A 15,498-nucleotide genomic window follows, 5' to 3' on the forward strand; every position below is an offset into this window, starting at 1 on the left:
TATTAATATACTTTTAACTAACAATACATTATGAATATTCCCACATTTCATTAAATTTTCTGCAAAATTATTATTTTCAGTAGCTCCAAAACATTCCATCATATAGATAAAATCATAATACACTCAAATAATTCCTACAATTGGAATAACTAGGCTGCCTATAGTTATTCATCACTATAAACAACAGTATGTTCAATAGATATATTTGTTTTTAATGGCTGTGTTGTATTCCACTATGTAGTTGTATCATAAATTCCTTATGTTTTAATATCTCAGTTCTAAATGTTTAGCTTAAGCAATCTTGTCATTGTTGGAGCAAATCTTTACTCTTCACCTAATGTTTGATTTTTTTTCTTTTTTTTTGAGAGACAGAGTCTGGCTCTGTTGCCCAGGCTGGAGTGCAGTGGAGCAATCACAGCTTACTGTGGCCTTGACTTCTTAGGTTCAAGCAATTCTCTCTCCTCAGCCTCCTGAGCAGCTGGGACCACAAGTGTGCACCACCACACTCAGCTATTTTTTGTTGTTGTTGTTGTTATTTGTAGGGATGGGGTCTCGCTATGTTGCATAGGCTGGTCTCAAACTCCTGGGCTCAAGTGATCTTCCTGCCTTGACTTTGCAAAGTGCTGGGATTACAGGTGTGAGTCACTGTGCCCAGCCTTTTGATTACTTTTGACACATTTGATAAGTAGTTGTTTCAAGTTTGTCAGTCCACACTTATTTAATTTTGTTGTATGCTCTGGAAGTCTATAGAAGAAGCTTGAAGTCCTGAAATCCTTTAAGAGTTAAAATTTAGTTACAGATATGAAAATTATATGCAGAATAGTAATGAATATTTTATTCTAGTATATTATTAAATGCTAAATTATGTGGTTATGATTAAGTGCTTTGATGTGTAGTTTGGAGGGTAGCATGATAGTGAGGTCCAGTATAGTTAGGGGTGCTTCAAGGATGAAATGCAGTTTGATCTGAACTTTGAAGAGTGGGTTGGGTCAAAGTTAAGGAAGATATAGGGCATTGCATGGAAAAGCAACAAGACACACAAATGCCCAGAGATTTGAGTAATTTTGATATATTCAATACCATAAGATGGCTACTTAAATTTAAAGCCATTTGAATGCCATTGGTGAACAATCAGTTTTGAATAGTAACTTCTGAAAAATCTGAACGATATTCATTTTAATATTTTTTGTTTTTAATATTTATCTCTTCAAATACTGGAAAACATCTTAATTAAAATTCTTGATTCGTAAATATGCAAAAACTGCTTTTCCTTTCCTAGAAACTTTGTCTAATAACTATTTTTTGATATTACTGTGCTTTTTAATCATCTACATATATTTTACATACTGTGTTTAATTGATTTCCAGTGAAATGCTCTTTAGATTATCTGAATCAACGTGGCTTTTTTCCTTTATTTGGGACTGGGATCCTTTTAAATCATATTTTGAAAATTTTCTTCACTGTAGGTTTGGTGGGGCTGCTGAAGTTAGGGGTTGAATGAAAAGAAATTTATAGTAAATTTCCTTTGAATAAACTAATATTTACTAACTCAGTGCCCACATGTTCTTCTTTTTGTGGTATTCATGTGTTTAGTCGTGTTAAACAGTGGTTGTTTTCAAAAGAAAGATCAAAAGAAGAAAAATAATTTCCTTTATGTTATTTTGAAGAATCACAACCAGCTTTAAAAATTTTTTACACAATTATATTCACATTATAATATTAAGGCAAAACACATTTATATGATTGTTCTTTAGGGAGCAGTATTTCTTAAAGTGGGATCAGGACCTGTGCATTGGAATCACTTGGGTTGTTCATCAATATTCAGATTCCTTGGCCCCATCATTGTGGAAGGTGGTATGGGGTGAAGGAATCTGCATTTTAACACACTTGCCAGATAATTCTACACATTGAAGCTTGAGAACCACTACTTTAGGGATGTATTGTCTCAAGTCTCTTCGCAGCAGTCCTACAGTGACATGCATTAAGACTTGGTAGATATTATCATTGGACATTGGTTTAGTCCATTCTCACACTGCTATAAAGAAATACCTGAAACTGGGTAATTTATAAAGAAAAGAGGTTTAAGAGCTTATGGTTCTGCAGGCTGTACAGGAAGCATGGCTGAGGAGGTCTCAGGAAATTTACAATCATGGCGGAAAGCAAAGGGGTAGCAGACACATCTTATATGGCTGGAGCAGGAGGAAGAGAGAGAGTGGGAAGGTGCTACACACTTTTAAACAACCAGATCTCATGAGAACTCACTCATTATCATAAGCAAGGGGAAAGTCTGCCTCCATGATTTAATCACCTCCCACCAAGCCTCTCCTCCAACATTGGGAATTACAATTCAATTTGAGATTTGGGCAGGGACACAAATCTAAACCATATCAGGTATTTTGCCTCAATTGATGTGTCATTGGACCTGTTTTGTTCTTAAGAAATTACAAAATAATCTGGGCTTTTTTTCGTAATAAAATTAATTTAAAATTATATAGCCTCCTTAAAAAAACCAGAGATTCTTTGTCAAGATTTTTTTTTAAAGTTGGCATTATTGACTTCATATTAGACAGTAACCTATTATAAGTTTATTAATTTATGTTCCCTTTTACTCAGATGAATTGCTTACAGACTTCCACTTATGAAAGGTTAATATTTGTTAGGTTTTAGAAAGTTAAAAAGCAGTGGCTGGAAATGGTAAATTTTGCCCCTTCCCATTGTTGTTAAGCATGGTATAACATGACTTACACGACTTAAGCCATTTGTTTTTATTTACTGCCTATTTTTACAATTTGATGACATATTGCAAGTAATTCTTGTGGCTTTTATGGGGAAATCATGACTCTCTAGCCTATTGCTGTCTGCTGCTTGGTAGTATTGAGCCACTTTGCACAGATTATGGGGCTAAGAACAGTGTGGGTCATCATTGCAATAAGGAACCCATGGTTATTGTCTGCGGTGCAGCATGGCAGTGACCACATTCCCATGAGTAAAGAACAAGAAACATAGTCCAACAAGTACGTAACAATACGTAAATAAGACTGTTTGGCATTAGTCCTGATAGGAAAAAATGGTACTCTTTGGAGCCTAAATGCTCTCAGGAAAATCTAAAGTTGTTAGTAGGCTGGAGAGCCTCTCTTAGCATCTTTCAATTTCAGTTTGGCAGTGATGGAAAATCTCCTTTATTATAGTCAATGGTGAGTCATTTGTAGGTAACCACTTTCACATACTACAGTTTTGACTTGTTGTTTAATCCCTTAGGTTGAGTCAGGGTTTTCTTTGTTTGTTTGTTTGTGTGTGTGTGTGTTTTTTTTTATTTTTTATTTTTTTTGGCTATAATGTGACAATAATTGGCATTTGAAATGAAAGCAACTGAAGTATGATTGATCAAATGGTGATTATTAATTCATAAAAGCCTTGGTCAGATGTCTAATATGGACTTTATTAAGAGGTTTAAATGGCTTTGACAAATATATCTCTGCATTTTCATTCACACAAGTGGAGAATGAACTGGCCGTTCCAAGGAGCCACATACTAGCCATGACTGGCATCTAAAAGAAGGGGTTCCTCTGCATCACTTCACAGAATTCTTGTAAACATTAAGTGAGATAAAACATCTTTCCTGGAGGAAGGAAGGGATCTAGAAGGAAGGTAAAGAGGAGCTCTCTTCCCTGCCCTGCCCCATTTATTTTATCCTTTTCTGTTTATTTCAGCGTAAATATATTGAGCAGCTCTATTCTGGGCATTGTACTAGCAATGGGTATGCAGAAAAAATTGAGATTTAGCTCTTAATCAAAAGATTCAGCTTTATTGAGATAAAATAAATATACCATGTAATTTACCCATTTAATATATACAGTTCAATTGTTTTTAATATATTCCCAGGTTTCACAAGATTTATCTTAGTTTGAGACTTATAAACATTTTTTACTTCACAATTCCTCAGGTCCAGAAGGAAGAAAAATCTCTTTGGTCCCATTCCTAAATCTGTTCCTTCCTTCAGGAAATAGTACCTACCAGTTGTTAAACACCACCTCAATATTGTGAGCCCAGCACTATGCCTTGGTACCTTACAAATATTATCTCATTGTGTGCTTTCGATAACCCTGAAAATCCATTTTTTTCCCACCTTATATACAATGACAGTAATCCGAAATACATAGCATTTGTTGAGTACAATTATTATGTCTTTTAATATATGTAGAAATTTACTGCTCTAGATATCATTTTCCTTTTCTCCCCTTTTCCCATTAGTTATTAACTATGTAACTTTTGCCTCATGCTTGTCCTTACGCTCTTGACTCTTACTGGGCTTCCTTGTGAAGGAAAAAGATAGAGGAGCAATTAGGATTTTCAGGAGTCTGATGGTGATCACAAAGACTGGCTGACTTACTTTACACACATTTTTAAAAATATAAATATAGGGAGAGAGAATACCCTTGTGCAAACAGATAAAAGGTGAATGCAAGGCTGCTGAAGGGCTACGGCAAAATAATAGCTGTTTCCAACCCTCAGTTCCAATTTAAAGAAATATAAAAATATTTTATTTCTATGAAATTTTAGGTGTTTGTTTTCCACCTACGATTTGCTTTTTCCTTTTCAGCTGATCCACCTAACCCTCTTCGCAGTTAGCTAACTTCTCTATACTATGAAGTAATTCCTGCACACATATTTCTGCAATAACCCTGTCCTTTTTTTAAAAAAAAAATACTTCTCACCTGAGGATAAACTTGTCCCTTTGTAAAATAAAATAAAAAAAGATATATATTTTTTAAATGCTACATGAAAAATGTGCTGAAGTATCAGTGGTAAAGGTAAGGAATATAAAGAGACTTCTGTAACTTTGGACAGCTGTATAGCTAGAAAAACCAAAACAAAACGGTTTTCTCCAAAACCCAGCACAGGAAAATATTCAGGTTGGCTAACTTTCTGGCACTGATTTAGATCATTTATATATTTTCTGGTGAACAATGAACATTGGCTACTGAAGCTAACTTTTCTACTGGTTCTAAATTAAGGACAGTGTTTTTTATGATGTGCTTTTTTTTTATGCTATGGCAAGAGTGTTGCTAATAAAAGCGTCCAATTAAAAGAAAAACTTTACCAAGTCTAATAATTAGTCATTGAATCTGAACTAATTTAAATGAAAAGTGTAAATGAGTAAGGGGTTTAAAGGTTTGTTTTTGAAGCACTTAAACTGCTTTATATTTAAAAAACCAAACAGTTTTAATCTGCAACTTCACATTAGTTCCTTTGACAATGGCTTCTTTAATGCTTTGTTTAACCAGTATTGTTTAATCAGAATTGTATTTTTTATTTGTCCTACTAAATTACTTATATCTTATTTTAATTAGTATATTTTATTTGTCCTACTAAGCATCATATACTGTCCTGAGTTTGGGATTTTTTTCTCCAGTAGCTTGCAAAGAAATGTGTATTCTAATGGCTTTATTTTATTTTATTTTTCTAGGAATCAGAGAATAATAAGTTATGTTCCCTATATTCCTTCCGAAATACCTCTACCTCACCACATAAGCCTGACGAAGGGAGTCGGGACCGCGAGATAATGACCAGTGTTACTTTTGGAACCCCAGAACGCCGCAAAGGGAGTCTTGCCGATGTGGTGGACACACTGAAACAGAAGAAGCTTGAGGAAATGACTCGGACCGAACAAGAGGGTATGTGTGGACTTCACTGTTGGGTTCTTTTTTTTTTTCTTTTTCTTTTTCGTTTAAAGATTACAGGCCTTAAAAAAAAAAAAAAAAAGGTGAGATTTCAAGGGCAAGGGCCAGAGGAGTGCATAATTGGCACTAGCTAGGAAAAAGTTATTCAGAGGTTACCATGGTGATGGCAGATTGTGATCCATTAGGAGTGTTAAACAGATAGCTCCATTTTTCTAAAACTTTGTGCATTTTGTTTGGTTCTTAAGATAACAAATTAAGATTTTAAACTGACCATAATCCTACTCTGGAAGAAGGTAATAAGGGATTTTTCCTAGCTGCAACTTTATTTTTCATTTTTTCTCCCCTATTTCCTTGTGGTGAATAGTATTTCTTTATAAAAATGTCAACTGTTTAAAAGACAAAATTAAAAAGATTTCTCTTCATTTTTATAAATATATTATTTTATCTCCTAACATTGTAGAATGGAGATTAGAGGGCTTCAAATATTGTTAAAACTGAAAGTATATGAGTGACTTTTTTGATACATGACATCTCTTGCAGCATCCCACGTCTACCTTCTCTACTCTGTACAAGAGTTCACTCAGGTTCAGGTACATCGTAGAAAACAGAAATGAAGGAAGACTCTCCAATAATATTTTTAAACAAAGTAAATCAAGTCCAAGTGATGATTATACTATGTTGCACTTTCAGTTTTTATGTACAGATTTTAGGCCTTAAAATGTAGAGTAATTAATAGCTCTGGATTTATTACTAGCATTGCAAGTTAACTTGATACTTTTGTGATACTATAGACAAATTGGGATTTGATATTAGGGAATTTTTCATGTAACTTAATTTTATTCCTTTGAGGGCTCAAAAACTTAAAAGATTCCAATTAATTTTTGTAGAAGTCTTTCTAAAATATATTGCATGCTTCCCTGTTTTACTAAATCAGGTAATATGACACAAAGTGGTTTTTTTTTTTTTTTTGAGTATCTAGGGTCATAATACGGTAGACTAGGAACTTCAGTACCCTTCAAACAATTATGTGACCCTGGGTAAATTCTTCAATCTACTCGAGCCACAAAATTTAAAATTTGGTTACTGACTTTGCAACTTAAACATTTTGAGGATTAATAATAATAATGAATATGTCTTTAATTAACTATAAACTATATAAATATTAACTATAAACTATATACATTTGACTTGTATTATATTATATATAATATATATAACTGATATATTATAAATGTCAAGTATTTTGCTGTGCTATAATAATGCCCCTAGTGATCATTGAGATTATTAGTACTTTGATTTTATGGCTATTTTTCTTTTCAATTATGAAACTTAAGAGTTCTTGTGTCTGCTTGATATATATATCTTTTATGTATACGTATATTTTTTGGGTGTGTGTGTTGGTTTCTCCTTCAATATCAGGTTGCAGGCTATTATTTCTTGCTTAGCTGTAAATAATTTCTAATTTTCTCCTATTTACTTATAGGTTATAAAATTAGATAATCAGGACATTCTGGACTGTATTTGAAATATGAACAAGTATATTCTGGAGGTGTTGCTGAGAGATTCTGGAAAATACATATGATCTTTAGTGCACAAACTACATGCTGACATTTTTGGCTTCTGAGACTTTTTTCCCCACGTTCTTGTTCTGAATAATGGGGATTGCCAGATAATTATCTACTAAATAAGTAAGATCACTAGATTACTTTTAATTGTGATCCACCAAAAGATGGTTTTAGTTATATAAGTAAGTGGTTTTCAAAATACTTTGGTGGACTCTTTAATGTAAAAATGAAGACATTGGTGATGATTTTTTTTCCTGAACTACTAGGGAATTTTAAATCATTTTTTCTTTGCAAGTAATGGTTAATTTTCTGTTTGTCCTCTTTGTTACCATGTGTTACAGTTGATTTTGTACAAGAGAGACACTTACAGAATGAGACAGTAGTCCTTTAAGAGTCATTTATTACTGTATTTCTACTAGTAATGAATGTTTTCATACTCTACAGATCTTTTTTTTTTGCAATATGTATGTTTTAAAAATCAGAAATTCAGGCATCTTTAGTATATATTAATGTAAGTAATATAAATATATTAAATGCAGATATGAAATGACCAAAAACATGCTCATCAAATTTGCCAATCTCACAAATCTGGAACAGTGAATATAATACATTAAAGAAACAAAGCTTAAAACGTTTTGACAAAGTGAAACTATGAACTTAAAAATAACCTACCAAGATAAAATTTAATAGATCTTATTATCAAGTTCAGAAGTTGTGACCCAAATTCCAGCTGCACAAGTAATTACTGAAGAAAATTCAAATAACAGCCAGATGAATTATAATAAAAATAAAAACCTAAGAGTTTTAAGTCACAGAAAATGCAATGGGGTCAGCATAGTGAAGATTGCCAAAAAAATTGCCAGTGCTATTTCAGTCAGTATCACTAGAAGTACAGTATGACGCATTCAAGAAGTGGTAGTCCCACTAAAAACTGCCTGCTCAATAGCATGTTTCTGAAGTATTGTGTTGAGTTCAGAATTACCACACTTTAAAAGGAACTCAAAGGCATTGGAATATTCTCAGAGAACAACTGGTATAATCACAGAGATAAAATTATATAATAAGAAGGATGGTTGAAGGAATTAGTAATACTAACCTCAGAGAAAACAAAATCAAGGATGACATGATAGTGTCTTTAAAGATTAAAGTCACATGGAGTAGGGATTGGGTTTATACTGTCTAGCTTCCTGGGGATAGAATACAGATCAGTGACAAGAAGTTATGAGGAACCTGATTATGGTTAATAAGACCAACTAGCTAACAGTTGTACCTGTCTATATGGGATATTCTCCTTTGGAAGATAGTAACTTATCTATCCTTAGAGATATGCAGCAATCTCTGTTGTCATATTAATAGAGGAGTTGTAGAGGACAGAAGTTTGATCTTTTCTCCAATGCCAAGACTATGAATTTTTATGAACATTCTTATAAAATATTCCACAGTTTATGGTATATCTTTTTTTACAGTACTTTCCAAGGACTACATAGTATTGTGACTATTTTTCTACATATTCTTCTTCTTTGAAATGCATCTTATTAAAACTCAAGGATTCTTAATTTTTCTTCCTGTGAATTCCTTTGATAGTCTAGTGAAGCCTACAGATCTTTTTTAAAAATTATTTTAAATGCATAAGGTAGAATAAACAGGTTACAGAGAAAATGAATCATATTAAAACAGTAAATAGGCCAGGCACAGTGGCTCATGCCTGTAATCCCAGCACTTTGGGAGGTCGAGGCGGTGGGCAGATCATGAGATCAGGAGATCAAGACCATCCTGGCCAACATGGTGAAACCTCGTCTCTACTAAAAATACCAAAATTAGCCGGATGTGGTGGCACGTGCCTGTAGTCCCAGCTACTAGGGAGGCTGAGGCAGAAGAATCGCTTGAACCCGGGAGATAGAGGCTGCAGTGAGCTGAGATCACACCACTGCACTCCAGCCTGGGTGACAGAGTGACACTCTGTCTCAAAAATGAAAACAAAAACAACCAAAAAACAAAAAACAGTAAATAATGTAAAACATTTATGATATGGTAGAATATGCTATTCTACTAATGTATTAAAAAAAACAAGGTCTTATAGAGGGCCTAACAGTATAATAATTTTGAAGTAGTGATAAGTGTAAAAGATATTTTGAGATATCTCCAAGTATAATGTGATATAAAAATATCAGTTGTGATACTAATTGGTGACAATGTCATAGGAACCACAAATACAGTACAGTTTGTTACTTGCATCCATAATTTAAGGAAATGTAAATTTTCAATACAGGCTAGTGAAAAATAATTTTTCCATAAAAGTTTAGAGACCCCTTGAATTCTATCTATGTCTGCTGGAGTCTGTGGACCACGAGTTAAGAATCCCTATGCTATAGGTGGGAACTGAACAATGAGATCACTTGGACTCGGGAAGGGTAACATCACACACCGGGGCCTATCATGGGGAGGGGGGAGGGATTGCATTGGGAGTTATACCTGATGTAAATGACGAGTTGATGGGTGCTGACGAGTTGATGGGTGCAGCACACCAACATGGCACAAGTATACATATGTAACAAACCTGCACGTTATGCACATGTACTCTAGAACTTAAAGTATAATAATAATAAAAAAATAAAAAATAAAATAAAAAATAAAAAAGAATCCCTATGCTAGATGATATGGTACACCCATAATGAATAAAACAATGGTCTTTAACTTTTAATAATTCATATTCTAGTAAGAGATATAAGGCATATAAAAATGAACTCTAATTCAGTGTCTAGTATATAATAAATTCCATAGAGCTATATAGATAAAATATTATAGGAATTTAATAGATAGAAAAATTACTTCTGCCTTGGAAGCCATTGGAAACTTCTATAGGGAAATAGGTCTTAGTTGGTCTTGGAGAATGAAAGGATTTATAGACAGAAATTGAGAGGAGAAACATTTCAGGCAGAAAAAATAGGTAGAGAACTTTAAAATGGCCAACAGTTCAGGTTCTAAATTTAAAAAGAAGATGCATATGGGATATAAGACTGAAAAAGTAGGTTGTGTTCAGATCATGGAGGCCCTTTGACTCTTGCCTAAGGAGTTTGAACTTTATACTGAAGGTGATGGAGGAACCACTGACTGTTTTTTAGCATAATAAGGTGATGGATTAGAGCTTTCTTTCCGGAAAGTTAATCTGGCTCCACTGTTTAGGATGAATGGGAGCAGGGAGAGACATTAAGGAAATTGTTTCAAGCTAGAGATAATGAGGTTCTGCTGAACGAAGGCAGCAGAAGTGAGGAAGGAAGGGGGATGCATATGGAAAAGATATTAGGAGATAGAATTGTTAAGAGTTAATGTTTAAGTGTAGAACCAAGACAGAAGAATGGTTCAAAGAGTGCTCAGAGGTTTTAAACTCTGGGCAAATAGGAATGTAGTAATACGATTTAAAAAAAGTGGAGGAACATGTTTAGGACATGGGAGCAATGAGAATTTTTTTATTCTGAGTTTGGTATCTTGAGCTTGAATCCTAATTTTGATTATCTACTTGGAGCATAGTATAGAATAGCATAATGGGAGAACAGAAATAATTATAGAAAGAGTCATTAAAAAGTTTAGGATACATTTCTGATTCTCAAATAATTATATTCTACATCTAAGGAGGTATAACAGCTCCACCAATATTTGCCTGACATTAATCCTTTAAAGTTCCAGGTCCATCTCCTCATTTGGGACCTAATTATCTCATTGGACACCTAAAAGCTTTCAAATGAATTAACCACCTCTCCCTCACATCTACTTCATGGTTTGAGGGCCATACTTCATAATTAGCTGAGAGACAAGCCTGTGTGATTGACATAATAAATGATCACCTTTCTTGCATTATTCTTGTTCTGGAGAATATTTTTACTCTTTATCAGACTAAATACCTCTCCCTCATTTGCCCTCATCTACAAGAACTGATCTGTGAAAAGTTTATTGTGGTCCTTTTAAAAACTATATTTGCATGATGAAACAAAAACTCTCCAGGCAGATGCTTTGATCAACCAAATTGTCCAGTGTTTAATTTACTATTCTTTCAAGAAGTGCCCTCTCCTGAGCAGTGATTTGACTAGATTGTCAAACACTGTCGAACAAAGGTGTTACATCAGAAGTGTCCTCTCTTAAACTGAGATTTATGGGAAGATAGGCAAAGTTTCTGTCTTTTGAAAATTTAACTTTGATTTAGTATTTTAGATAGGTAAATTGGTATGTAGGTAGGTAGACAGATCCATAGATGGATTGAACGATTGAATGTCAGAAACCACCTTTTAAAACACTGTTTATATTGATGGGTATAGTGTACAGGAAGGCTTTGATTAATAGATTCAGGTTAAAATGCTTCCAAGGCTAAAATTCTTCAGCTATAATAAAATGATGAATTTAAGTTATCCTTGTATCACCCGTCTTGTTGCCAATATAGCTGGGCTCTAACATAAGCGACAGTTGTCAGAAAATGAATACTTTAAAAAGGACTTCTATATCTAAATACATATATTTAATCAGAGAGTCCTTTGGCTTCTGAAAATAAGTTGTCTAATGAGAATTTCATTTGAGCAGCTGTGACTGAGGAGGTCAACAGGCACTGCCTAGGAGAATATGGCCCAGCTGGTTAAATCTGGTTGTTGTCGTGATTTAAATGGTCAAGTGCTGCTTGTAATCCAGGACCGTCTGTTTGTAAAGGGAAGAGTGAGTGCTTCAGCATAATGTACAGCTGTTTTAATCTCTCTTTAATAATAGTGCTTCAGCCACTATCATGTCTTGTGTATCATACTACTAAGTATATGATCCTAGGCCGAGGGCACTGGTTTGAGTCAGTTTCTGGAGTCATGTGAGACTGCAGGAAAAGGGAAACATTGTTAAAACTCTCAACTGTCTGACAAAATAAAACTAAATTCCTGACTCTTTGGCTCTTTTTAAAAAGTTATTCTTTAGGTAATAATTATTGTGATTAGGAGAGAGTAACAAAGCTTGTATTAAGTAGAAATATTAGAATAAATGAACTCTCTGATAGAACCATAAATGTAATGGAAAGTGTGCAGGCTTTAGATACAATTCCATAGGACATACATTGGTCAGAAATTAGAGTATTTGCCCAGTGGAATTGTGTGCTTTCTGCTATCATGGTAATAAAAGTATATGGATTCATTTTACTGTTCATGTAAGAAGGGACAGCAGCATTTGAGCTTTGAATTCCTGGTGGGACAGGCTTTCCAATGGATTATGCAGCTGTTTCCCAGCACAAGAATGAGCATGTGTTTATGTGTATATCTGATGGATTATTATCATTGTTCACATCTCTAAACAATCATTTGTATTTCTACATATATTTTCACTGAAATATATTTGGTTTGCTTATAAGCTGTGTTTTGCTCCTCTGATAGCCTTTGCTGTACTAAAAGAGATGTGTGGTATAGTTCAAACAATGAGGAAATTCATTTTTGAAAGTAATGTGTTTGAGCTAGATCCAAGTTTGAATCTAAGTTTTAATATTTAGAGAGAACAGTGTAGCCTACTGAGTGTAGACTCTGGAGCTAGGTTGCTGTGTTTGAATTTCAGTTCAGCATTTACTAGATGGATGACATAGAGCATGTTACTTGATCTGTCTGCTTTAATTTCTCAACCAAAAAATGGGTATCTTTACAGTGTTATCATGAGGATGAAGGTTTTCATGAAGATAAATAATTAGTTAAGGCAACTAAAGCTTTTAGAACATTGCCAGCTCAAAGTAGGTGCTCAATAAATGTAGCCAGCATTATTTCCTGGTTGTGAGACTTTGGACCAATTAATCCTTTTGTGCTTCAGTTCTCTCATCTGTAAATCTGTATGAGTGATACTTGCCTTGCAAGGTTATTGTGAGGATTTGACATATTAATATATACAATATATAGCTTCTGTAATTATAACTATTACTAGTATTACTATTATGACTACTATTGCTGTTATTATTTGAAGAAACTTTTAAAAAAGAAAAATATTCTAGGAATCTCATTCTGTACCACAGACAGAATCATAGGAAATGTCCCATGGTGTTAAGGGATTTAGCATTTGGCAGCAATGATGTTCTTGTGTTCTGGAAGAGCAATTCAGTTTAACTCTCTTTTCAGGCTATTTGGAAAAGCTGATACTAAAGTTTCCCCACTGAAAGCCAATCTTCCCTTCTGAAAAATATGTGGAATGTGATGGTGTCAGTGAGAGAGGTTGGTAAAGTCTTGGATGAGGTTTTTAGATAGTATCCAGTTAAGAGCAATGTGTTTCTGTTAAAGTAAAAAATCTATTAAAAGCCCATTTTTTTTTTTTTAACATTCACACCCTGTGAAAGCATCACAATAATTTTTAAGGCAAAATTTGTGGATATTAGGTTTTTACCATTATTCTGATTGAAAGTTATATTGGTGAAGCACTTATAATATCCCAGATGTAAGCCTTGTTTTATGTTTCTCGTTGAAAGGAAAATTTGGAAAGGTTTTGGATTTTTGCATAAGAAACACTTTAAGTATTCGTTAAAATACCCAAAATTGTTATTTCAAATAAATTGGAAGTTTCAAGTCATTTAAATGCTGAAGTTTCCCAAGACTACTCATACTTTTGGTGAAGAAGCAATTGGGCATTCAGAGCAATGCTGATACAACTTCATTTAAATTCATTTTTTTCTTCTCTATAAAATCTGTCCTCCCAATGATATTTGTGTCCTTGCTCCTGTTTTAAAAATTTTGTATCATATTCATAGTAAATACCTAGTACCAGATAGTTTAAATAAATGAATATTTTCTGAAAGTTTTGTACAATGATATTTAGGGATTATATTGAGGAGCTAGAACGATTGGTTTTTGAATTATGAAAAGAATTATGTACAGGATATTTTCGTGTTAAGTGTATTTGCATTCTAATTTTTTTGGAAACTGGTCTTTGTCTCGTATTACCTTAAAAAACTTAAAATGAGCCAGAATTCTGTGAACCCCAGACCTTCTGGGCAACTCTTCGTTATTTCTATTTGCTGTATGTTTTGCAACCTCCATTTACAGTTTGGGTAATGTATTATTTGGTTGAATCTTTTTCTTAACTTCAGTTTGTGTGTCTCTGCCTTGAAAATATGCTTCAGATTTCTTGCTCATTTCTATCTCCTCAGATTTAAAAATTTATTTTGAAGGTTCTTTCTCTAAGAATGTGGGGAACAGATGCAGGCAATTGTTTCTGATTTTTCCTGTTATTGAACTGTGAAGCCAGAAGGTGCTCTCCTGGCATTTTGTTGTTTAGAAAGAGGATGCAGATTTCTGATTGTTTTATGAAAGAAGTTATAGTCTTATATGATTTTGAACTTGTGGAGTTTGAGTGGATCATTAATATTTTGCATTTTTCTATTGAAAATTCATTAGACTGACTTCTTCAGAATTTATTCTGGGAGTCTCAGGAAATAATAGGCGACAGTTTTGGGATCTGTATTCTTTCTTCTTATACAATATATATGCAATATCAAAAGAAATAAATGAATAGAAAAGGAGGGAGTAAATGTAAACATTTATTTATTATGTAATATTTGATATGTATATTATAAACCATAAAAGTGAAACAAACACTTGTGAACTCAGCATCCAACTTAATAAATATTACTAATACTATGGAATCTACTTATGTTTTCTTCACCTGTCCAATCTTTGTTTTTTTAATCTACATTTTTGCCAGTTTACAAATTTAACAAAGTTAATGATTATCTACCTTTTTTGTCTTAAAATAGTTTTGAATAGGTCATTAATTATTGTTTAGCCTTGTTTTCAAACTTCATAAAAATGATGTCATACTGTAACCTCTTGTGACTTGCTTTTTATTTTTGTATTCTAACATCAATTTTTTTGTGTGAACTTTCATTCATTTTCTCTTTTGTGTAATCTTCCATATACTATTCCATGCTATGCTATATAGCAGTATATTCTCCTGTTTATTGTTTCTGGACACTTGGACTTTTTCCAGTTTTCTGCTAGTGCAAACAATAAGATTCTTGCACCTATCTTCTGATGCACATGTGAACAAGTTTCTTCTCTAGGGCGTTTCCCCAGGAGTGGAATTGATGTTGACACATTTTTGTGGTCTTTTTCCACTCTCTTGGAAAACATTACAGAAAGAAGTTGCTGCTGCAATATGTGTGTGTGTGTGTGCATGTGCGCGTGCATGCACCTGTGTTAGAATTCCTGAAAGCTTTAACTGTCTATGCCTTTTGGTTCCACCTTCCTCAAAATGTCTGGTAC

At 33.6% G+C, this 15,498-nt stretch overlaps 1 protein-coding gene across 37 annotated transcripts in view; it reads left to right on the forward strand.

Moving 5' to 3' along the window:
* The window catches only part of LOC105486943 (SRY-box transcription factor 6), an 806,217-nt gene that overhangs the window by 430,523 nt on the left and 360,196 nt on the right, over positions 1-15,498 (forward strand). For all 37 annotated transcript variants that reach the window (XM_024794517.2, XM_071075039.1, XM_071075037.1 and 34 more), the window contains one exon: positions 5,468-5,675. In XM_024794517.2, coding sequence (XP_024650285.2) covers positions 5,468-5,675 — 208 coding nt within the window. The remainder of the gene's footprint in view (positions 1-5,467; positions 5,676-15,498) is intronic.

This window comes from Macaca nemestrina, chromosome 12 (genome assembly GCF_043159975.1).
Source record: "Macaca nemestrina isolate mMacNem1 chromosome 12, mMacNem.hap1, whole genome shotgun sequence".
Taxonomy (NCBI): domain Eukaryota; kingdom Metazoa; phylum Chordata; class Mammalia; order Primates; family Cercopithecidae; genus Macaca; species Macaca nemestrina.